At 45.6% G+C, this 24406-nt stretch overlaps 2 gene segments (V, D, J or C); both read left to right on the forward strand.

Annotated features, from left to right (window-relative positions):
- Positions 1-24406, forward strand: part of LOC114510192 — a 902657-nt gene that overhangs the window by 8558 nt on the left and 869693 nt on the right.
- LOC114509077 overlaps positions 9620-24406 on the forward strand; it is an 863521-nt gene continuing 848734 nt past the window's right edge. Inside the window, 2 exon segments of the V gene segment in view lie at positions 9620-9708; positions 14842-15144. Coding sequence covers positions 9663-9708; positions 14842-15144 — 349 coding nt within the window.

Genomic DNA, 24406 nt, shown 5'->3' on the forward strand with positions numbered 1-24406 from the left:
CTGCCTCTCTGTTTTCTGTAGGAGAAAGGAAAAGCACTCCTAAATTTCTTTTACTGTGAGCATGTCATACCTAAAGAAGGGTGAGTGAAGTGATGATGAATGATTTAGAAAGAATAACAAATGGAAGTTACATTTACCCTCCTCTACCTCTACTCACTGAGAACACAGGCATCTGTCTGACCCACAGTGACTAGTGTCCTGCATTTGGTGTTTACCCCTTCTTTGCTCTTCTCCATATTCTTTTAGGCCCCTAATTATCATCCTCAAACAAATTTTCAGTTTGAAGCAGTGAGTTGAAAGCAACAGATCAGTTGATTCAAAAAAAGGACAATGTGTCTATCAGATGGGGACCCGGAAGACATTAACCTGGACAGAGGCTCAGGTCATAGTTGGGAGACCTTCCCTGGGAGTTTACTGTATCCCCTTCTGAAGATGACAGTCAAGGCTGAGGGGGAAGAGAGGGGTCCCAGAATTGGGGGCATGGCCTTACTAAGTAACAGGCAGGCACTGGGCCTCCAGCAGGAATATTGTCAGAGGTTTTCCCAGCACAGTCTGTGATTGTTTCCCTGGGAGGGGGGGAGAGAGGATTAGCCATTGCTGATCAGGGCATTAGTGCACGGCTCGTGCCGAGATGAACCTAGTTCACACCAGAAAGTGCAAATAAGATTCCAGGCCCAACATTCCATCATTTCAAGACAGCCCCATTGCTGTCAACACTGTAGGGATGTCAGCCTCTTCAGGAGTGAGCTTTGGAGTTTCTTGAGGAAGAGTCTGGAACAAGATCATCTCCAGAGGGAGGTCTTCAAAAGGTTCAAGGTCTCTAAGGCACAAGGCTTCTCATTACCATACCCACAGCACCAACAATACCTGGACTCCTCTCAAGCTGGGTTCTGCCCTTTGCCCTCTGCTGAGACAGAGCTGGTCAGGGGAGGGGCGGGTGGAATGTGTTCTGTTACCTCAGTGCTGGTGGGGATCGGGTCTGGAGGTCTTTCTGCTTATGTGACAACTTCCACTCACTCTAATTTTTGTTTCCTCGCTCCCATCATTTCCACATTCACAACCCAAGGAGGATTTTCAGGGAATAAAATCCCATGGTTGATATTTTACTAATGAGAGAATGAATGGTTACAGAAGCCATTTCATGGTCTTGAAAAATGTCCCTAGAGCAAAGAATTGGGTAAATTTACCTGGTAGTAGTTTTTCTTTTTTCTTTTCTTTTTTTCTTTTCTTTTCTTTTCCTTTCTTTCTTTCTTTCTTTCTTTCTTTCTTTCTTTTCTTTCTTTCTTTCTTTCTTTTCTTCTTTCTTTCTTCTTTCTTTCTTCTTTCTTTCTTTCTCCTTCCTTCCTTCCTTCCTTCCTTCCTTCCTTCCTTCCTTCCTTCCTTCCTTCCTTCCTTCTTTTCCATGGTACTTGTGCTTGGGGTTTGTTGAGTTTCTGGACTGTAGTTTTCTTTCTGTTCCTCTGTGTCTCTCAGCATCTTCAGTTTTATACGTATTAGGCACTTGAAGGACCACTTCAAGTTGAAGTTCACAGATACCTTTTGATTTTATGGCTTTATTGTTTTCTACATTTTACATTGTACAATTTCTTTTGCTATGACTTTGAGGTCACTAGTCTTTTGTTTTCCAGTCTGTAGTCAATTCCATAGAATGTAGTTCCTTTGTTCTTGTTTGCTTTTTCTGTTTCATTATATCTTCTACGTCTGAACTGAGATGCCAAAACAGTGATACCATAATATACCACCCACGTGGGGCAGAGGTAGAAGCGGCCTTAAGACTCCAGGTTGTGTTATGAGTGGTGGGGGGAGAGAGAGAGGGAGGGAGAGGGAGATGGGGGAGGGAGGGAGAGACAGAAGTGTTTTCACAGGCTTCTCAGGAAACAACCTTCTGTTGTTGATGTTTTACTAACAACTGAATAGTTACTGAAGCTTAAAAGAGGCTCTAGAAGGGTTTCTACAAAAACTGGAAGTGGACTGGATGGTCTCTGCTTTGTTCCTTCTCATGGTTCTTGTGCTTGGGCTTGCTTGAGATTTTTTAATCTGTGGATTCATACTTTTTTAAAAACTTTGAATGTTTTTGGCCATGAGATATTCCTCTGGTATTTCTTCAACTTTGGCGACTCCATTTACTTATTTACTAATTCTCTTGTTATCTTACAACTCACTGATAATTTTTTACTTCTAAAAATGTGTGTTTCATTTTGAATACTTCCTGTTAAAAAGCTATGATCTCATAGTTGTAGAAGATTCTCTGTGATGAAAAAATACCAGTCTTGCCATCTAGTGTGGTTTTCACTCTTAATGGGTTCACTTGTGGTCTTTGTTTTCTTCTGTTTCTATACTAACACTTTCCATTGTCATTCATTTCAAGAGGGTTTTCTCTACTTAAGTCATTTTTGTAATGAGAGCTTAGTTTTTCAGTCTTCTGTCAGGTAAGTCCAACATCTGAGTCATTTCTGGGTTTTCATTGGTGGATTGTCTTTTCTACAGTTGTGGTTATCCTGTCCTTCATATGTCTAGTAACTTAGGATTGTCTTCTGGATGTGTCTTCTATTATGGAGTGAAACTGTGGATCTTGTTCAATGTTTTGTTGACTTTTATATTTTAGAAGATAATCTGCCATTTGGTTTGGCCAACGAGTTCCTCCCAGCTGTCTGTGAATGGGTGTTTAAATGTCTGTTCAATTTTAAATCTCGCCAGCACTGCTCGGATCCACAAACAGTGCACACCATCCAGTGGCCCACGTGGAAACTAGGCAGCTGGCTGCCTCTTAATTCTGCTCTGAAATCTATCCTTGCTCTTCGGGTCCTGTCCACACAAGCACACTTCCAAGGTGGGCCCAGAAGTTCAGGAGCAATTGAGAAGGTTGTTTTCTCAAGGTTTTTCTTACCACTCTCTCCCCATTCCCCCGATCCTGCTCATAGCTCATCCTGCCCTTAACCAAGACCTCACCCTTCTTGTACTCTTGAACATGTCTGTCACGTGTCAGGTACAGTGACACTAAAATAGTTTCCTCAGAATGGTCACACTCTATGAATCTCCTATCCCACTTCCTGAGTGGACATTTCTGTTTCTATTGTGGGTGGAATATGTCAGCCTTGATTGGAGTCTATACCCCAAGCCCATCTTTTCCTAGAAAAGCCTCACATCTTTGTGTGGATGGAAGAGATGTTACCTCAGGAAGGGGCAGAGCTCTGGGGTGAAGTTGTTTCAATGTGTGGGATGAAAGTTTCTTACTCCCGTGACAGATGGACACTCCCTGAGGGCAGGTCCCTGAAATGGGGCCCTTGGAGTAATCTTCACCCCATTCTCCTATTCCAAGCTCCTCAAACACTGGAGTTCCACTCTTTCTGTTTATTAGATTATTTTCAATCTTAGTGAACTTCTTCTTTTTTCTGGAATATTTCTTCTCATTTCAAGAAAGCAGTCGGTGAGTGTTCTCTTAATCTAACCTTCCAGCCAGGGTTGGGACTATTTCATGTCTAATGTTTCCTCAGCCCTAAGAGGTCTTTGACAGGGTCACCTGGACCAGCCCAATGGTCATGTGGGGTAGGTCTGGACCACTAGGTATGGCACCTAACATATTTTATTCTGGAAGGAGCTGGTGACAAAGTGAGAAGACAGTAAACAGGACCAGAAGTGTTAAGGATCAACCTTCAACTGAGTGAATTTGAAGAGCTAATTAGCTTGATTAGAGGATTCATATGTTGAGCAGTATCCTACCCAGCAGCTGGAAGGGATTTCCAAGGAGCACACAAAGACGACATGTTTTATACTCAGAAAGAGTGTGGGACTAAGAAGGTAAACAAATAGATTATTTTTGACAAGGGCACTTCCCTTCAGGGAAGGCAGGGGACTCATCAGGCAGGTGACCTGACCAGTGCCTGCATGGAAATCCCAGAGTGCTAGGTTTAAAATTCCATCTGTGGGGCATCTGAAAGTGCAATTAACTTAAGCCTTAAATTTTGGTTTGGTGGTGCAGTTTAGCAAAAGGTACTCTATTTGGCCAGTTATTTCTGTTTTTAACAGACAGAATCAAGGGGCCTGGTGCTGAGATGAGATGAGAAAGAGGGAGCCTGGGAGGTGAGCAGAGCAGGGGTTTTCAGCAGCATTCCTGGTATACAGTACCGCCTTGAGGTTTGATACTCCAACATCAGCCACCAGGTGGCAGCAAAAGCCCATATTTGGGGAGGTCCTTGCTGTGCTTTACCCTGGCCTGTCTGAGGTCCCAAAGCCTGGTTCCAACTGAGGTCCTCCAGAGGAAGATTTGGAAGTAGAGTGTCCCCAATCGGTACTGCAAGATAGGACCATAAGTGTCCCCAGGTCTCAGCCTCAGAGCAGTGCAGAGATGGACCAGGTAGGATGAAGACCCAAGCTACTGAGGAGGATAGGAAGGGGGTGAGGGATGTGAACAACCACCAGCTCTGCCTTCCCTACCTGAGAAGAAAACTGATCAGATTTCTTCTGAACCCCAGCCCTTCTGAACCCTGTCCTCACCCTAAAACCATGCAGAACACAAAGAAAGGACTGGGATTCAGAGTATGTTTAGCCTATCAAACACATTGTCAAACAGGCAGTTGGGAGGATGGGGACCTTTTAAGTCAGACTGCATTTCCTGGGCACTGTCCTGGGCTCAGTCCTAGAAAACCCATGTCAAAGGGACTGAATGCCTCAGACTGGCTGTGCTGCCCAGGGATGCAAAATATCTAGAATCAAGGATCTGGTCAGAGTGTGGTGACAGAAAAAAGAAGCAGATTTGCATGGAGGCCCCCCCCCTCCTCTGAGGCAGGAAGACAGAATAAGAGAGGTCTGGGGGAGTCAGGCCCAGGGTTGGGGGCTCAGAAGGCAACGTTCTTGGGTGGATCTCCACCATGACCTGGACTCTGCTCCTCCTCACCCTCCTCACTCAGGGCTCAGGTGAGACTACAGGGGGAACCATGGCAATATCTGGGATGCTTCCTTGCCTCCCTCTCTGCTCTCCTGGACCCAGCACTGTACTGAGCATTGAGTGTGTTTTTTGGTCTTTTCAGGTTCCTGGGCCCAGACTCCCCTGACTCAGCCTCCCTCAGTGTCTGGGTCTCCTGGACAGTCTGTCACCATCTCCTGCACTGGAAGCAGCAATGACATTGGGAGTTATAATTATGTTTCTTGGTACCAACAAAAACCGGGCACAGCCCCTAAACTCTTGATTTATAGTGTCAGCAGTCGGCCCTCGGGGATCCCTGATCGCTTCTCTGGCTCCAAGTCAGGCAACACGGCCTCCCTGACCATCTCTGGGCTCCAGGCTGAGGATGAGGCTGACTACTACTGTGCTTCATATTGGAGTCCTAACACTGTCCACAGTGGTGCAAGTTGATGGGGAACTGAGACCAAAACCTGCCCTAAAATCACAGGCTGCGTCCTTGCTCTGAAGATGCTTCCTCATCCCTGTGCAGGGGGCTCAGGCATCATGGCCTGGACAATTGTTTTTCTACCTATTTCCGTCTCCTCTTCCAAAGCTTTGAAAATACAAGGTTTTGTTTTTTATTTTTCAGGTATTCTCTCTCACTTAAATCCAAAAGGAAGTGCTCTCTTTGATTTACTGTCTTGGCAATTTTTTTGTGGATCCAGAGGCCACTCATTCCAATGCCTTCATTGAAACAGTTTCTGGGAGCCCTGAGCTCTGCTTGTTGGGTAGATTACCCAGAGTCCTCTGAGAAATCCCAGGTTTAACTCCCTTGGTCTCCCACACCTGTGCAGACTGGCCTGGATTCAGTTTTCAACCAAGGGAGTGGGAATGAAACAAAGTGTTTCCTCCATCTTTCCCTCTGTCCGTCCCTCGCTCCCTCTTTCCTTCCTTCCCTCCTTTGTGTCTTCCTTCTTTTTCCTTCTTCTCTTTCATTCTTCCCTTCTACCCACCTAATATTTCCCATAACCAAGGAGTGTTTCAGGTGGAAATGTGAGTGAAAGATTCTGTCTCTCTCAAAATTGTGCCTCCTCTCCGATTCCTGAGTGATTCTACTGGAAGCAGCTCTGCATGTGAAATGTCTTCCCTTTATGACAGGATATTTCCAAATGGCTGCTTGGTTCTTTAAGATATCTGCTGGATGTGGCCCCCCTTCCTAAGGGATCCCCAAAGGATACAATTTTCGTGATGACCCAACTCATTTCCACCTGTGATCCCAGTTATGATGAATCATGAAGTACAAATACACATAATACTCAAGCCAAGATCCTTTGACCAATGAATGAGGCTGAGCTTAGGAGCCAGAAGACGTGGTGCAGTGACCTCATCATCCCAGCCTGTAAGACCTCTGAACTTCAGCCCTGAAAGGTCCAGGTCTTGAAAATGACCTCACTCCTTGTCAAATCAGGGTGGATGGTCATTCTACCTGCAGTTACATCTTGGTTATAATGTTCTCTGTTTAAGCTACTAGTTCACATGTTTCCAGTTACTTCTTTCTTTCCCTATAAAGAGTCAGTCCCTTCATGTTTAATCATCGAGGCTGCAAGGGTGACACTCATGGACATTCCCAGCCAGATCATAGCACAGTGGGACAGGGTCTCTGCTATTGGAGACACAGAGCAATGTCTTGAGTCACAGCTCTGAGTCTGTGTAATGCTGGTCACAGTGTGAGCATGCTTGTAGGGTGCATTTGTGATCATGTTTGTGTTGAACTGAAGCAGAAAACAGAGTGACAACTGCTCTGGTGATCCTTCTTGGCATCAGATGCATGTCCTACACCCTGACTATAATAGCAAGATCAGTATTTTACAAGTTATTTCCATGTGATAGGAAGGTAGGTGCCCCATTACCACTTCTAGTGCTTCTCCTCAAATGTGGGACCGCAATTTTCTTTTGAGAAGGTAGTCACTATTTTACAAGAGGGACTCTTACAAGGAGAGTCAGTAGCTAGATGTTGAGTGAAACACATGTCTCTACCATGACCTACTTGTAGCAAAAATCACCCTTTGTTTCTTGTGTATTGGGAGTGACCAATTTTAGGAATAGCCCTTGCATTTTTTCATATAATGCAACAGAATGCCTGTTTAAGTCTCTTTTCAGATGGGAAAGAAGGGTCACTTTTGATGAAAAAGGTTAGACATGTTCTGCATAACTACAGGCAATAGATCTGCCCATGTGTGTCTGTCAGATACACTCAGGGACTCAACTCCACAGGTCAGTGACTTTTCAGGGGTCTACACAGTGTCTGGCAGGTGCCACTCATTTTACACTCTACCTCTTCTGGATATTTAATTTTTTCCCTTAATTGCAATTTTGTCACTCTCACCCAAGGACATTTTCCCCATTGATTTTAGAGAGAAAGGAAGAGGAGAAAAATCGATGTGGGAGGGAAGCATCAATGGTTGCTTCCTGTACAAGCCCAGACTGGGACTCGAACCTGCAAGGACTGGAGATTGATCCCGCAACCTTGGCCTCTGCCCTCACCAGGAATAGAAACACTCAGTCTTTCTATCATGGGATGATTCTTCAATCAACTGAGCTGTGCTGGCCAGGGTGTAACTGTAGTATTTAAAGGAATCATCATATTCGTTTTGACCTGAGAATGGGTTTGGGGCTAAATATTTGTGTGAGTTAATTTATTTGCTTGGCCATATAGATTATTAACCGTAGTTACAAGGGTTCATTTTGCCTTCTTGGGTGGCTGTCATGCGTAGTGTTTCTGTCTCACAATTTGTCTTGTGGTCACACAAATACAGAACGATGTTAAATAAGAATGGGGACTCCCACAGCGTGGGGGCTCTGAGGTGTTCCTGGTTCTATCGGAACCAGGAATGAGGGACAGGTGGAAGCTAGTGAAAATCAGAGGTTTGCTCCTTGCTGTCCTATGTGGATAACTGGAATGTCCCAGGGGTCCTCTCCACAGTTCTCCCAGGGGTAAAGAACCCAGTCTACTTGATCCACAGGTGTAGTGGATGGATCTCTGAACAGCTCACTGATTACTACCACTTTACTGTGATCTCACACTAGAGGCATTCTCTAAAGCATGTCATATAGCCCATAAATGTTTAGGACACCAAGAGTGAAACAATTGTATCAAATAGACAGCTGGCACTTCCTCCCACATCCCATTTCCTCTCCCCAATGCCTGATGCTGCCATAAATCTGTGCCCTCCCTGGGCCACAATGTCGCCTCTCTTGGCTCTTCACGACGTCTGTGATGCAGAATGAACAATGACATTTAAATAGTGTTCTCTGAACATTTTAAACCATAGAACTTCCAGCCATTATCTGAGGACATGTCCATTCCAATCTGGCCAGGACCAGTCAGTCCTGATTTGTTTGTTCTCCAAGTCCACACTTCCCAGAAAAATACACCAGGACGAGCATCTCTTTGTGGATGAAGGAGATTTTGCTTCACAAAGTCACACAGCTCTCAGGTGAGGTACTTCAATGTACTATTCAGGGAGCAAAAGGAAGGACATTGTGTTCCACGTGACAGAGGAACACACTCTGAGGACAAGTCCCATAGCCGCCTCTTTCCCAGTCCTGACTTGTCACCTCCCAGTAGCTCAAACACAGGAGTCCACTTCCCCTTGTCCACTTGGTGGCAATCAGTCCTACTGAGCTCTCTCTCCCTCATGGGTATGTTGTATTTCGACATTGTGGGAAGTCAATCTGTCTTCCTTTGTACCATTTTTCATCCATTTTTCCTCATGAAATTTGTCTTATTTCATAGTAATGTTCCACACCCAGATCAAGGTCTAGATCATGAGTACAAAACCTGTCATAAGACAGATAAGAGACAAGCTCAATTGTTCTGAAGGGAGGCTCCGGAATACATCATTGGGCAGTTGACACTCAATTCTAAAAGAGGACTAATGAGCTCAGATGGATGTAAGGGTTATCTAGAGATCTGTTACTGAGCTGGATGGGAATAAAAAGAGGAGGAGAAGGAAACAAAACAGATTTTTCCAGCTCCCACTCAACTGCCTTCTCAGGTGCTTGGGGGGAATCATCTGTAGCCACCAGGGGGCAGCGGTGTCTAAATTTGGAGGAGGCACTGTGGTTTACCAGACCTGTATGAAGTCTTCTTACCTGGGGAATCCCCTGAGCGGGTGCTTGAGGGAAGGGGATGCCCTGTATGTGTTGTGTCCCAGTATTTCTATGTGTATAAGTGGCAAAAATGCTCATGAACCTAGAATCAGGAGAGTGTGGGACTAGCTATACATGAGAAGTCATTTCAACTGAGGAGCTTTAAAAAAAAAGGTTGAGAGGGAATGAGAGATGCCAGCTCTGTCTTAGGCCCTTGGATAATGGAATTACTGGATATTTTGTGACCAACATGAGGCCTTCTCCTGGCCCTACTGGCAGATGTGTCAGAAAAAACGTCCCTGTGTTCCTCAGCCTGGGGCCACCTACAGTACAGGATGTCCAGGTGGGATCTATTTCCTAGGCGATAGAACAATGGTCTCAGTGTGTTTGGAAAACAAAAAACCTGACACACCATCTAAATTCACTCAGATTAGCCTTCATGTCCACTGTGGACAAGCATCTAGATGAAGGGTCAAGTCTGAGTAGGGTGAGGAGGGGCAGGTGCAGAAGCAGATTTGCCTGGAGGCCACTCCCTCCTCTGAGGCAGCAAGAGTGGATAAAAGAGGTCTAGGGGAGCCAGGCTCGCTGTTGGGGTCTCTGAAGGCAACGCTCTTGAGGTTTCTCCACCATGGCCTGGGTTCTTCTCCTCTTCACGCTCCTCACTCAGGGCTCAGGTGAGCCCCCCAGGGAGGGGGCCATGGGGGCATCTGGGATGATTCTGTGTCTCCTCTTCTGGCTCACCCAGGTCCGGCCCTGAACTGAGCACTGAGTGTGTTTTTGGTCTTTTCAGGTCCCTGGGCCCAGACTCCCCTGACTCAGCCTCCCTCAGTGTCTGGGTCTCCTGGACAGTCTGTCACCATCTCCTGTGCTGGAAGCAGCAGTGATGTTGGGTATGGTAGTTACGTGTCCTGGTACCAACAAAAACCGGGCACGGCCCCTAAACTCCTGATTTATGAAGTCACAAAGCGGCCCTCAGGGATCCCTGATCGCTTCTCTGGCTCCAAGTCTGGCAACTCGGCCTCCCTGACCATCTCTGGGCTCCAGGCTGAGGATGAGGCTGATTATTACTGTCGTTCATATCATAGCGTTGACACTCTCCACAGTGGTGCAAGTTAAAGGGGAAGTGAGACCAACACCTGCCCTGTGCTCACAGGCTCACTCCTGGCTCTGAACATCCTTCCTCATCCCTGTGCAGGAGGCTCATGCAGCATGGCCTGAGGAATTCATTCTCTACGTGTTCCTGTCTCCTCTCCCAGAGCTTCGAAAATGCAGTGAGGGTTTTTTTTTTTAGATGTTCTCCTCTCTCACATGAAATCCAAAAGGAAACTCTCTCTTTTTTATTGCCTTTGCATGTGTTTTGTGGATCCCAAAGGCCAATCAATTCATACACTTAAATGTAACAGCCACTGGGAACCCTGTGCTCTGCTTTTTGGATAGCTTTCCCACAGTCCTCTGGGAGATTCTCATTTGAATTCCATGGTCACTCACACCTGTGAAGACTGGCATGGATCCAGTTGTCCACAAATGGTGTGGGAATGAGAACAAAGAAGTTTTTCTTTCTCTTCTACATTCCCCTCCCTCCCTCCCTTCCTCCCTCCCTTCCTTCCTTCCTTCCTTCCTTCCTTAACTCATAGTATTTCCATTAATGAGGAAGTTTTGAGGTGGGAATTTGAGTGAAACTTTCTGGCTCTCTCACATTCTCTCCTCCCCTTGGAAACCTAAATGACTCCATAGGAAGCTGCCCTGCACATGAGCTCCCATCCCATTATGATGGAACCTTTCTAAATGGCTGCTTGGTTTTCAAAACATATCTTGGATGTGCCTCCCATCTTCAGGCACCCCCAAGTATGCGATTTTCATGATGATCCAACTCATTTCTAGTTGTAATCCTCGTTAAAGGAATCACAAAGTACAAATATACATGTACAAATACACATAGCTATAGGGCAAGAATTGATTGACTATTGAATGAAGGTGGCATTTAGGTGCCTTAAGACCTGGTGCAGTGACCTCATCATCTGAGGTTGTAAGACCTCTCCCAGTGTCAGCCCTGACAATGCCAGGTCTTGTGAACAACCTCACTCCCAGTGAAATAGGGTGCATGGTCACACTATGTGGATTCACATCTTTGCTGTAATGTTCTCTGCTTTACTTACTTGTTCAGAAATTTTCTAGTTACTTCTTTCTTTCCCTATGAAGAGCCAGTTCCTTCATGTTTTAATCAGCCAGGCTGCAAGAGTGACACACGTGGACTCTCCCAGCTGTGTCATAGCACAGTGGGACAGGGTCTCTGCTATTGGAGACACAGGATAATGTCTTGAGTCACAGCCCCCAGTCTGTGGAATGCTGGGCACAGGGTGAGCGTGCCTGTAGGGTGCATGTGTGATAAAGTTTGTGTCAAACAGCAGCAGAAAGCAGAGTGACAACTGCTCTGGTGATCCTTCTTGGCATCAGATGCATGTCCTACACCCTGACTATAATAGCAAGACCAGTATTTTATAAGTTATTTCAATGTGATAGGAAGGTAGGAGCCCCCATAACCACTTCTGGTGATTCTCCTCTAACGTAGGACCACACTTGCCTTTTGAGAAGGTAGTCACTATTTTACAAGAGGGCCTCTTAGAAGGACAGCCAGTAGCTAGATGTGGGTGCACAAGATATGTAACATGATCTTTCTGAAGCAACAAATGCACTTTGTTTCTTGTGTATTGGGAGTGTCCAATTGTAGGAACAGCCCTCTGCATTTTCTCATATAATGTAACAGATACCAGTTTAAGTGTTTTTTCAGATGCATGGAAAAGGGCTATTTGTGATGAAAGAGAAAAGGATGTTCTATGTGTCAGTATGTTGAATATCTCCACCAATGTTTTTCTGTAGAAACAGTCAAGGACTTGGCATCACAGGACAATGACATTTCACCTGTCCACACCATGTCTGTGTCAGGTGCCCCTCTTTTTATACTGTACCACTTCTGGATAGTTCATCTTTGCCCTCTTAACTGCAAATTTATTTTTATCATCACCCAATGATGATTTTTCATTAACTTTAGAAAAGAAGGAAGGGAAGGAAGAAGGAAAGGACAAAAACATCAGTTGGAGAGAGAAGTATGAATTGGTTGCTTCCTGTACACACCTGGACAGAGGACTGAACACACAACCTAGGCATGTGCTCTGATGGGGATTCGAACTCATACACTTCTGTTTGGGGATGACACTCCAACCAACTGAGCCACACCAGTCAGGGCTTAATTGTAATGTTTAATGAATCATCACATTCATTTTGACATAAAAATTGGTATTTGGGAATAAATATTTATATATTTTAATTTATTTGCTTGGCTCTATTGATTATTAATAAATAATTACAAGTGTTCATTTTGCCTACTTTGGTGGCTGTCATACTTAGTGTTTCTGTGTCATGGCTTACCCTGTGGGTACACATATAGAGCGATTTTAGAAGAGAATGTGCACTTCTGCAACACTGGGGGCTCTTGGTACTCGGAGAACCAGCAATGAGGACAAGGTGGAACAAGTGAAGATTAGAGGTTTGCTTCTTGTTGGAAGCAGGTGATAGCTGGAAAGTAGAACAGGGGCCCCTGCACAGTTTTCCCAGGAGACAAGGATCCAGTCTACTTGATGCACAGGTCCAGTGGATAGATCTCTGAACAGGTCATTGATTACCACCACTTTACTGTGATTTCACACTAGAGATGTTACTCTCTAAACCACATCACACAGCACATAAATGATGAGAGCACCCACACCGAAACACCTGTGTCAATTGGAAGACTGTCACTTCCTCCCACATCCTATGTCCTCTCCCCCAATGTCTGAGGCTGCCATAAATGGGTGCCCTCCTAGGCCAGAGTGTCACCTCTCTTTGCTGTGATGTCATCTTAACAGTGACATTAAAATAGTGTTATTGGAGCACTTTAGCCCGGGCTGGTATAGCTCAGTGGACTGAGCGCGGGCTGCGAACCAAAGCATCGCAGGTTCGATTCCCAGTCAGGGCACATGCCTGTGTTGCAGGCCACCGCCCCCAGCAACCGCACATTGATGTATCTCTCTCTCTCTTTCTCCCTCCCTTCCCTCTCTAAAAATAAATAAAGAAAATATTTAAAAAATAGTGTTATTGGAGCATTTTTATCCCTAGAACCTCCAGTCATTTTCTGAGAACATTTCCATTTCAGTCTGGCCAGGACCAGTCCGTCCTTATTTGTCTTTTCTGCAAATCCAACTTTTTCCAGAAAAATACACCAGACCAAATATCTCTCTGTGGCTGGGGAAGATTTTGTCTCATGCAGTCACACAGCTCTCAGTTGAGTTCATCTCAATGTACTACACAGGGGGCATGATGAAGGACATTGTGTGACTCATGTGACAGACAGACACACTCTGAGGACAAGTCCTGAGGTTGAACTCTTTGCTAATCCTGACTTGTCACCTCCCAGAAGCTCAAACACAAGAAGTCCACTACCCACTATCCATTCAATTGTAATGAGTCCTACTGAACTCTCTCCCCCTCAGTGCTTATGCTGTATTTCAGCATTGTGGGAAGTCAATCTGTCTTCCCATTGTCCCATTGTTTCATCCATTTTTCCTTCTATATTTGATTTTATTTCATGTCTAATTTTTCCTTATCCCAGGCTTAAAACTGCCCCAGTGTCACCAACTCTGTAACAAGACAGTGTAGAGACAAGCTCAAAGATCCTGTGGGGAGTGGAGGGGAGGTCTAGACCACGTCACTGGGCAGTTGACATTCTGTTTTAAAGGAAAAAGGATACAAAGATAAATGAGTTCAGATGGATGGAAAGGATATCTAGAGAACTGGTACTGAACTGCATGGGTATTAAAAGAGAAGAAAGGAACAGAGCAGATTTTCCAGCTGCCACTCAACTGCCTTCTCAGGTACTTGGGTTAAATCATCTGTGGGCACCAGGGGGCAGCGTTGTCTAAATTTGGAGGAGGCACTTACTGTGGCATACAAGACCTATGTGATGTGTTAAAAGACCTTTACCCTGACATTAGCCTGAGTGGGTTGTTGAGGGTGGGGGACACCCTGTATGTGTAGTGTCCCAGTATTTCTACTTCTAGAAATGACAATAAATATTCCTGAGCCTCTAACATTATAGAGGTTGGGACAAGGGATAAATAAGGATTCATTTCAACTGAGGAGCTTCAAGAAAAGTTGAAAAAGAATGAGAAATGTCAGTTTGCCTTTGATCCTTGGATACTGGAGTGATTGGGTTATTTCTATCGAACTTCAGACCCTGTCTTCATTCTCCTCCCAGATGTCTCAGTGGGAGGTCTCTATATTCCTCAGCCAAGAACCACCCTGATTCCTACAATAGGAAGGACAGGGACATCCATGTGGGCTCCGTTTCCTAGGCACCTGAATAATGGTCTAAGTGTGTTGTGAGTGAGAACAAAATGTCACAGACCATTTTATTTTTCTGTCATGTCCACTGCGGAGAAGCATCTAGATCAAGGGTCAGGTCAGAGTGGGGTGAGGAGAGGCAGGTGCAGGAAGCAGATTTGCATGGAGGTGCCCTCCCTCCTCTAAAGCAGGGGGAGAGGATAAGAGAGGTCTTGGGGGGTCAGGCTCAGTGTTGGGGTCACAGAAGGCAACACTCTTGGGACATCTGCAACATGGCCTGGTCTCTGATCTTCCTCACCCTCCTCACTCAGAGCTCAGGTGAGACCTCCAGGACGGGATCACGGGGACATCTGAGCTGATTCTGTGTCCCCTCTTCAGACTCACATGGCTCTGCACTGAACTGAGCATTGAGTGTGTTTTGGTCTTTTCAGGTTCCTGGGCCCAGACTCCCCTGACTCAGCCTCCATCAGTGTCTAGGTCTCTTGGACAGTCTGTCACCATCACCTGTGCTGGAAGCAGCAATGATGTTGGGTATGGTAATTATGTCTCCTGGTACCAACAACAACCGGGCACAGCCCCCAAACTCCTGATACATAATGACAAAAATCGGCCCTCAGGGATCCCTGATCGCTTCTCTGGCTCCAAGTCAGGCAACACGGCCTCCCTGACCATCTCTGGGCTCCAGGCTGAGGATGAGGCTGATTATTTCTGTGCTTCATATAGGAACCCTAACAGTCTCCACAGTGGTGCAAGTTCATGGGGAAGTGAGACCAAAACCTCCTTTGAACTCACTCAAGTCGCTTTCATCATAAACTCAGGCTTTCATTTGTTTATTCTTTGTTATTATTTTATTTTTAAATAACTGCAAACTTGAAATTCTAAAGATAAGATAAAGAAATCCTGTATACTGTACTTTTAAAACTATAAGATGCACCCCGCCCCCAAATTTGGGAGAAAAAGGCATGTGTCTTATGGTCTGAATGTAGCTTACCAGGCTCGTAGTGGTGGTATTGGAGGGGGTGGCCTATATTATTTATGTTATTAAATATTTTACCACATTTTTGTTTCAAAATTTTATTTCCTATTTTCCTCCTCTAACACCTAGGTACATCTTATGGTCCAGTGTGTCTTACACTCTGAAAAATTCAGTAACTTTTTTCCTGATTCACCACTTTTTAACCCTTTATTGTATTTGATTTTCATTATATTTCCCTATTTTTCATTTCAACATTTACATATGTGTGTGTGTGAGTATAGGTATATACACATACATAAATATACGTACATAACACATGCACACACATAACATTCATTTTCTGTATTGTTAAGCTGTATCCACCACCACCTCATTTTAATATCTATTTTGCCAGAATTCACAACCCATAACATACAACATACCAAGCTGTACAACCCTGTGGTTTTAATTATACTCACATCTATGTAAACCCCGTGCACCCTGTACTCCAGGATGTTTTTATCCCCCTCAGTGTAACTCCTCACTGTTAGTGGTCACTCCCCTCTCCCTCTTCTTTCAACCCCTCCCAACCAGTCACTTGCTTTCTGTCTCTCTGGTTTGTCTGTCCTGGAGAGGGCACAGAGGTGCGATCACATACTACTTGGTCTTTGCGTTTGAATTTCTCTGTTTACCAAAGTGTTTTCCAGGCCCCTTCAGATGGAAGCATGTATCAGGACTTCATCAGTTGGAGCGGCCAAATAACATTGCATTGTATGGATAGGCCTCATTTTATTTATTCATTAATCAATTGATGAACTCCCATCAATTTATCTGTCTCTTCTGTCACAACCCAAGGGCAGAGCGATACTTTTGGGATCTAGGACATGAAAAATGCATTCACATACTTTCACATGAGGAAATAAAAATATAATACTCTCAGGGAAATCCAGAGGAGGCAGCCAAAGCTTTATTTTTCTCTCACTTTTAGAGTCTCCTTGTAAGGATTTCCTGCTGAGGAGCATTTTTCTTTCTTTCTACCTGTTTCTGGAGCACATCCTGGATGAAGCAGAGAGGGCAAGCAGGGGCCTGGGCCTTGGCTTCAACTGAGCCAGGGGGCCTCGTCCTTCTGCTGGCTGTTTCTTTCTCTTTCCCAGTGCCAAGTGTTCTAGGGGACTTTCCACCACCTCTGGAGGGCTAAAGGATAAGTTTTTCACCTTGTATTTGTGGTTTGTTATATAAAACGTCCTCTCTGTCTGCATTTGTTCTGAGCTCTTCTCTATGGAGCTACAGAAAGGAAAAGAATTTAGGAATGTTTCAGTTTACTTTCCTAAATTCCTTCTGTTACAATATGCATCATTCCCAAAGAAGAGTGTGTGGGATGAATATTCACAATGAAAGGGAGAATAATAAATAGGAACCACACCTACCCATCGCTAGATCTCCCCAAGCAAAGCATATCCATCTGCCCCATCCCCCAAAGAGCCAGTTTGCTGTCTTTGGTGTTAACCCCACTATCGCTTTTCTTTTCATTCCTTCCCTGTACCTTCCTCACTCTGTGTGCAGAGACGACATAGTTTTGAAACCACTCAGCACCTGACTTTCTTCTCATTAGAATGGGATCTTCCCAAAATGGTGTCTGGGTTCCACAGGGAAGAGAGATTGGGTGAGCCTCTCCCCAGTTCCTCTGGAGTTCTCACTGATGTCTAATTTCCTTGGCTGTCTAAATACATTTTTAGCTAGACTTCACATTATAATGACCACTAAGTACACAAGCATTAAATATCTGTGCAAGATTGTGTTGGATTTCTGATGAACACTGTCTTTAAGTTCAAGAAGACCTGGTAGATGACCATCCTCACTCTCTTGGTTTTAGTACCGGAAGTCCCACTGTTCCTGGTGGGCCCTCACTCCTGTGTCAGCCAGAATGTTGGTCACTCTATCCACTACCTCGGTCTTTCTCACAACGTTCACACTCTTCAATTTTTTCACAATTCTTTTTTGTTATATTCTTTAGTTCCCAGAAAATGGCAAGTACCTTCATATCTTAATCATTTATGGCAGAAAGAGTGATTTAAATTGACCTTGGAGCCACTCACTGGTCAGAGCACCAACGGGAAGGGGCATCTTCTCTTGAACAGAGAGTAGGGCCCAGAGTCACAGCCCAGTGTGTGGGTACAATTCAGGACTGAGGGAGCAGTGCCTGGAGGGTGTGTCTTTGTGGAGGCAACAAATAGGAGGTGGGGAACTAAGTTGTGTTCTTTATCTTGGGATCAATCCAACACTTGCCTTCCAAGTGTATAACATCACCAGTTTTTTACATGAATATTCCACATTTGGTAGGAGGGCAGGTCGCCACCAATGCCCCTTCTGTATGTCTGATTTTGAGATGGTGCAGCCATTTCCTTTTCAGGTGGTGGTTAGGTGTTGTGTAATGGGTGTAGTGTGCAGAAAACCAGTCGGTACACGTTCAGCAAACCAGATTACTTTCCATATGACTTTTCTGGGAAAACCATCTCTCTGTGTATCTGTTCTCCTGATACAGGAAACAATTTGCAGAAATGGTGACCTACATTTTTTCAAGTAGTACAATTTCTCTGTCTCTTTTATTAAAATTTTTGGTGAGTGTCTTTTCTAATTTTGTCACAATGTGCCAGATGATTTCAGTAAGAGATTTCAATGTTTCGGCATCCTCTTGTAAAATCACCCCCGTCCCCCTGGGGTGGTATCATCAGCGTAACCAGATGGTGGGTACTCAGATTCCCATTCAACTGCCTGCAGATTTCAGGGTTAGGAGTCACACATTTTCCACAGCGTTTTTTCCACATATTTTATTTTTTTTAAGAATTGTGTTTATGCAGAGAAACATCAGTTTTAATTTGTACAGAGAGATAAGTGAGTTGAAGTTGATTTTGTACACATTTAATTTATGCACGTTGATTTAATTGATTAACAATGATTTTTCTGTATTGGTCCTTTGCCTCCCAATTCATGGTATTTTGTTTCTCTTAACTGTTTCATGTGTTAATGTGTGGGCACATGTATCCAGGATATTTCAAATGACATTGAGGACACCTGGAGGGTGGAATGAGGATCCTCAATTTGCAGTAATAGGACATGGAACAAAGGTGAAAGTGGGTCCCCCTAAAGGTCAGACATTTGCCTCTTGCAGAAAATGCCTAGATACGTGAGGTGTTCCCAGTGGGCGGCCCCATGGTGATTCTAAGGGACAAAAAGATCCAGACTTTTGGTCTGTGATCCATGCATATGTACCCTGCTAAATGGATTTCTGAGCAGGTCATTGACTTATTATCTCTCCTGGTATCATCTCAGATTATACACATTATTGTCTAAAGTAGTGTAAAAAGTACTGCAGCACATAAATGTTGAAAACACACAAACAATACCACAAATATAAAGTATCACTTCCCCCGAACAGCCTTCTCCTTCTCCCTCCTTCCCACAGGCCAAATTTCAGCTTCTCCCACCCTTAGCCATGAAGTCTCTCCCCTTGTTCAGTTGGAAATGTCTGTCACAAGATATTAATGGTGATGGCAACATAGTGTGCTCTGAACATTCACACACCATAGAACACCTGTCCATTTCCTGAGGGAACACTTTTATTCTGAAAGAATCAGCTAGCTGTAATCGAAGCCATAGCACCAAACCAGTGTAATTGCAGATACCCTCAGGCTAGCCACCTGTCTGTTGATAACAGACTTTGCCTCAGGAAGTCACACAGCTCCGACATGTCCAGTCGATGTGCACTAAGTGGGCGAGACAAGGAACATCACCTGTCCCATATGACAGACCAACTTATCCAGAGGTCCCAGAGCTTGTGCCCTTAGAACAATCCTCACCCAAGTCCCCTTCTTCTGGACCCTTTCATCTCGGAGTCCATTTCCTGCTTTCTATTATGTCATTCTGAATCATATTGAGCTCCCTCTCCTTCAAGCAATATTTTCCCTGTGAACATTTTGAGGAGCCAGTTGGTCTCTTCTCAAAGCATTTCTCTTATGCAACCCTCCTGCTGGGGTTGATTTTGTTGTCTGTCCAAGGTATGGATAGGAGCAGAGCAGGGATTTCTGGCTCCGGCTCAGGGGCCTTCCCTGGAACATGTCACAATGTCTATGGTTACCAGAGGTCAGTGAGGGTCTGGACTTGGGAAAGGTCCTGGCTGTGGTGTAGCCTGACTGGTATGAAATCCTAGGAGCTTTGTCCTCCTGAGCTTCTCTGAAGGGACATGAGGTAGGGTCCCAAATCTGTTACACCCTAATAAGTTCTTTATACAAGCTTCACTAAGCCCACTTCAGGGCTCAGACTCAGGACACAGCCAATGCACAGGCAGGGGACAGAGCCGTGCATGAGAAGCCATCCCAGGAGAAGGGCCAGGGAGGTGTGAAGGAAAATGAGAAGTGCCCAGCTTTGCCTGTTGTCCCTGGAAACTGAGCATGAATCTCTCCCATCCTGCCTTCCACCTTGTCATCACCTTCATCCTTCAGAGGAAGAAGCTGAAGTCCTAAGATTACTCCATGGGGAACCACAACAATCCTCGAAGTAGGAAAGAAAGGGACACCCAAGATGGTCTTCATTTCCTGGGCTGTGTCACAGCTTCGGCTTATCCTGATGCAGAAAGTTCGGATGAAAGGCTTTTAATCCCTCATCTGAGCTCTCGGTACAGTGTGCAGAATATCTGGAATCAAGGGCTGGGTCTGAGGGGCTTATGTAGGGAGAGGCAGGTGCAGGCAGCTGGTTTGCATGGAGGCCCCTCCTTCCTGTGAGGCAGGAGGAAGGGATAAGAAAGGCCTGGGGTAGTCAGGACCAAGTCTGGGGACTCAGAAGGCAGTGTTCTTGGGGGCATGTCTGCTATGGCCTGGGCTCTTCTCCTCCTCACCCTCCTCACTCAGGGATCAGGTGAGGCCCCCCAGGAAGGGGTCACAGGGACATCTGGGCTGATCCTTCATCTCCACTTTTGGTCTCACCTGGGCCCCAGCACTGAGCTTACCAGACTGTGTTTTTGCTCTTTTCAGGTCCTTGGGCCCAGGCTGCCCTGACTCAGCTTCCCTCAGTGTCTGGGGCTCCGGGGCAGTCTGTCACCATCTCCTGTGCTGGAGGCAGTAATGACATTGGGCGTTTAATTATGTCTCGTGGTATCAACAGCAGCCAGGCACAGCCCCCAGACTTCTGATTTATTATGTAAATACTCGGTCCTCAGGGATCCCTGATCGCTTCTCTGGCTTCAAGTCTGGAAACAAGGCCTTCCTGATCATCTCTGGGCTCCAGCCTGAGGTCGAGGCTGATTATCACTGTTTTTCTTATGTGGGCAGTGGCACTTGCCACCATGGTGAAAGTTCATGGGGAAGTGAGACAAAATCTGCCCTCTGTTTTCAGGCTCCCTCCTCCTTCTGAAGATGCTCCCTCACCCTGAGCCCACGGGGCTCATGCAGCTTGGCCCGGAGTTCCCTTTCTTCTCCTCTCCTAACATGAAGCTCAAAGAAAAACACTCTGTCATGAATTTTCAGGGTAGCATGTCAGCTTCCCCTTGTCCTGTGTGTCCCCAAAGGCAAATCTCTGTCTTCATTGTCAGAGGCAGACTGAAGCACACGCCTGCCTGGCATACCTGCTGCTGTGTTCATGGAAATCTGACTTTAAATTTCTCCACTGACTGAAGAGTGACTGAAATGAACCTATTACACTGATCAGGTGGTAGCAATAGAATAGGCTGGACTAACAAACTCATAGAAGATTCTTGGGTTAAAAGTTTCCTTGCAAATATTTAATACCCATCAGCAAGTGCAGCTTCTGCTTAACCAAGAACAACCCCGAAAATAAGAGACTGGGTGAGTGTCAGCAACGCACGTCAGAACCAGCAGGGACACTGCCCCGCATGTCCCATTCCCAGATATCAGCACTGAAACTGCAGTCGGGGCTTTGATACCACATGAGGATGCCCACAGGAGGTGACACTGAACCCACACACAAGAGAAATTGAACCCACGTCACCAGGAATTCCTCAGTTCCCCTCTTCCCACGGTTCCCCTACAAAATCTGGCCAGATGTTAGAAAAGCTAAGATGAGCTTTGAAATGAGAGTCCCTCCTTTTCCAGGTTGCTGGCACCTGAATAAAACCACTTTCCTGCACATCAGCTCCGCTCTCAAGTATTGACTTTCGAAGCAGAGGGCAGCTGGACCTGCATTCAGTTACAGAATGACTGTCATATTGAACTCTGCTTTCACCATGTTCTAGTCCCCATAGTTCCCCGTGTGGGTCTTTGTTCTGCACGTCTATTCCCAAAGCAGCAGCAGCCGAGAGAATATCTGAAGACATTGCTGAGAGAAGGAGGATAAACAGAACACGTTTTTCTTTTCACTGTCTCTCGTGTTTGACCAATACCCTTGGAGACTGAGCTTGGAGAATGGGACTGGCAGACTCTGGTCTGTAAGAAACTTCCTGCCCCTGTCTCCTGCCCCGCCCCTGCCCACCACCCAGACCTCTGAACCTCTGTCCTGAATGCTGCCTTGTATGTGGACAGCCTCTTCGTTAGAATGGGCTCTTCTTAAAATGGGTTCTTTGTTCCACAAGGGAAGAAACTCCACATTGTCCTCAGTTCTTCCAGGACCTTCGTGTATCCTGCTTCCTTGGGGAACCCTCCAGGTTTCTACCTGATTCCTGATTCTGATGAACCCCTAAGTACACCAACCCCTAAATATCTATGCAGGATTCTGTGCACTCCTTTGAAACCAGGCTTCAATTCCAGAATGCCCGATAGGATGACCATGTCTTCCCAGTTCCAGAACTTTCCTGGACTCTACAGTGTCAATCTAGGCACTGACAGTCATTGTTGGGCAAACCAGCATAAATGTTGACCTTCCCTCATAACTTTCTCATAATGTTTTTCATCTTGAGTTATATCCCAATCTTGTCCCAGGTAACTTCTTTTACTCCCCACCCCAATGAATGCCCAGTACCTCAATAATTTGAGCAGCTGAGTCACCACACAGTGGGCAACGGCCTCTGTTCACAGAGTCTGGACATATGCACTCATGGACCCTGATCTGTTTAAGGCTGGTCAGAGGTGGCTCCTGCCCACAGGGCCCGTGTCCCTGTGGAGGAAGCCTGTAGGCAGTGGCAGGGCCATGGGGGTTCTCATCTGTGCCTGTGATCACTCAGAGCTCAGTGGGTGCTGTGGGCCCTGTGCATCTTTACAAAGTGAAGACCACCTGTAGAATGGGAAGAAATGTTTGCAAACCATATATCCCATGAGAGGTTAATATCCAAAATATATCAGAAAAATATATTCCTTATGTGTTTATGACCAGAGGTAGGCTTGTCCTTGGAGCCAGGCTCTCAGGAAAGGGAGGCCCCCACCCTCCCATGCAAACTGTACCCTAGGGACACTGTCTTCCTTGCTGTTTGCATTTCAGAGATCTGTGCCTCAGCTCCTAGAGGAGACAACCCTGGGGTGTTAACCCACAGAGGGGCTTCTTTAGTTATTTCAAATATTCACAGACAAATTTAAGAGGAGGGGAAAGAATTTACAACAAAAGGTTTCTAAAATAAATGCCATAAAACGAGAGAATGGCCTCCCTTCCACTTTGACTAGGGAACACCCTCCCTCGTAAGATTTTTATTTACTATTACACCATCAAGTTATATTTAGAAAATAATTCATTTTGGGGGAGTTATGTAGTAGGCAGCCAGGGGTCATTTTTGTCTCATCTTTGAGTCTCTGAAGGATCCCACACTGAGGGGCATCTCTCCCCCTTCTCACCTGCTGTCTGGACCTGCCCTGCACCTGCTGCAGAGGAAGGTGAGGGGGGAGGGGCCTCTCCTTCATCAGAACAGCATGAGGTGGGGCTTTACCCTTGCCCTTGGCTCTTTCTCTTTCCTTTCCAGGGACTCTGTTCAAGGATTCCTGGTAAATTTGTTCCATGTCCTCCAAAAGGCCCACAGGGGCGGTTCTTTCACCTTTTCTCATGTTTGCTCACGGGAACTTTCTTTACTTCTGCACTTATTCTGCCCGTCTGTTCTCGGCAGGAGAAAGGAGAAGCATTTGGGTGCATTTTCTTTTATTTTTCTAAATTTCTTTGACGGTGAGCATGTCATATGTAAAGAAGGGTGTGTGAAGTGATGATGAACAATTTAGAAGAATAACAAATGGAAGCTACATCTACCCCCTCTACCTCTACTCACTGAGAACACAGGCGTCTTTTGTCCTGCATTTGGTGTTTATCCCTTCTTTGCTCTTCTCCATATTCTTTGCCCCTAATTATCATCCTCAAAGAATTTGTAAGTTTGAAGCAGTGAGTAGAAAGCAACAGATTAGCTGATTTAAAAAAAAGGACAATGTATCTATCAGATGGGGACCCGGGAGACATTAATCTTGACAGAGGCTCAGGGTCACTGTTGGGGACCTTCCCTGGGAGTTTACTGGATCCCCTCTTGTAGATGAGAGTGAAGGATGAAGAGGAGGAGAAGGGGTCCCAGAATTGGGGGCATAGCCTTACTGAGTAACAGGCAGGCACTGGGCCTCCAGCAGGAATATTGTCAGACGTTTCCAAGTGCAGTCTGTGATCGCTTCTCTTGGAGGGGGAGAGAGAGGATTAGCCATTGCTGATCAGGGCATTAGTGCACAGCTCGTGCCGAGATGAACCTAGTTCACACCAGAAAGTGCAAATATGACTCAGGCCCAACATTCCATCATTTCAAGACAGTCCTATTGCTGTCAACACTGTAGGGATGTCAGCCTCCTCAGGAGTGAGCTTTGGAGTTTCTTGAGGAAGAATCTAGAACAAGATCATCTCCAGAGGGAGGCTGTCGAAGGGTGCAAGGTCTCTATAGCACAAGGCTTCTCATTACGATGCCCACAGCACCAACACTTGGACTCCTCTCAGCCTGGGTTCCACCCTTTGTCTTGTGCTGAGACAGAGCTGGTCAGGGGAGGGGCTGGCGGAATGTGCTCTGTTAGCCTTAGTGCTGGTGGGGCGTGGGTCTGGAGGTTTTTCTGCTTATGTGACAACTTTCACTTACTCTAATTTTTGTT

Source organism: Phyllostomus discolor, chromosome 13, assembly GCF_004126475.2.
Source record: "Phyllostomus discolor isolate MPI-MPIP mPhyDis1 chromosome 13, mPhyDis1.pri.v3, whole genome shotgun sequence".
Taxonomy (NCBI): Eukaryota; Metazoa; Chordata; class Mammalia; order Chiroptera; family Phyllostomidae; genus Phyllostomus; species Phyllostomus discolor.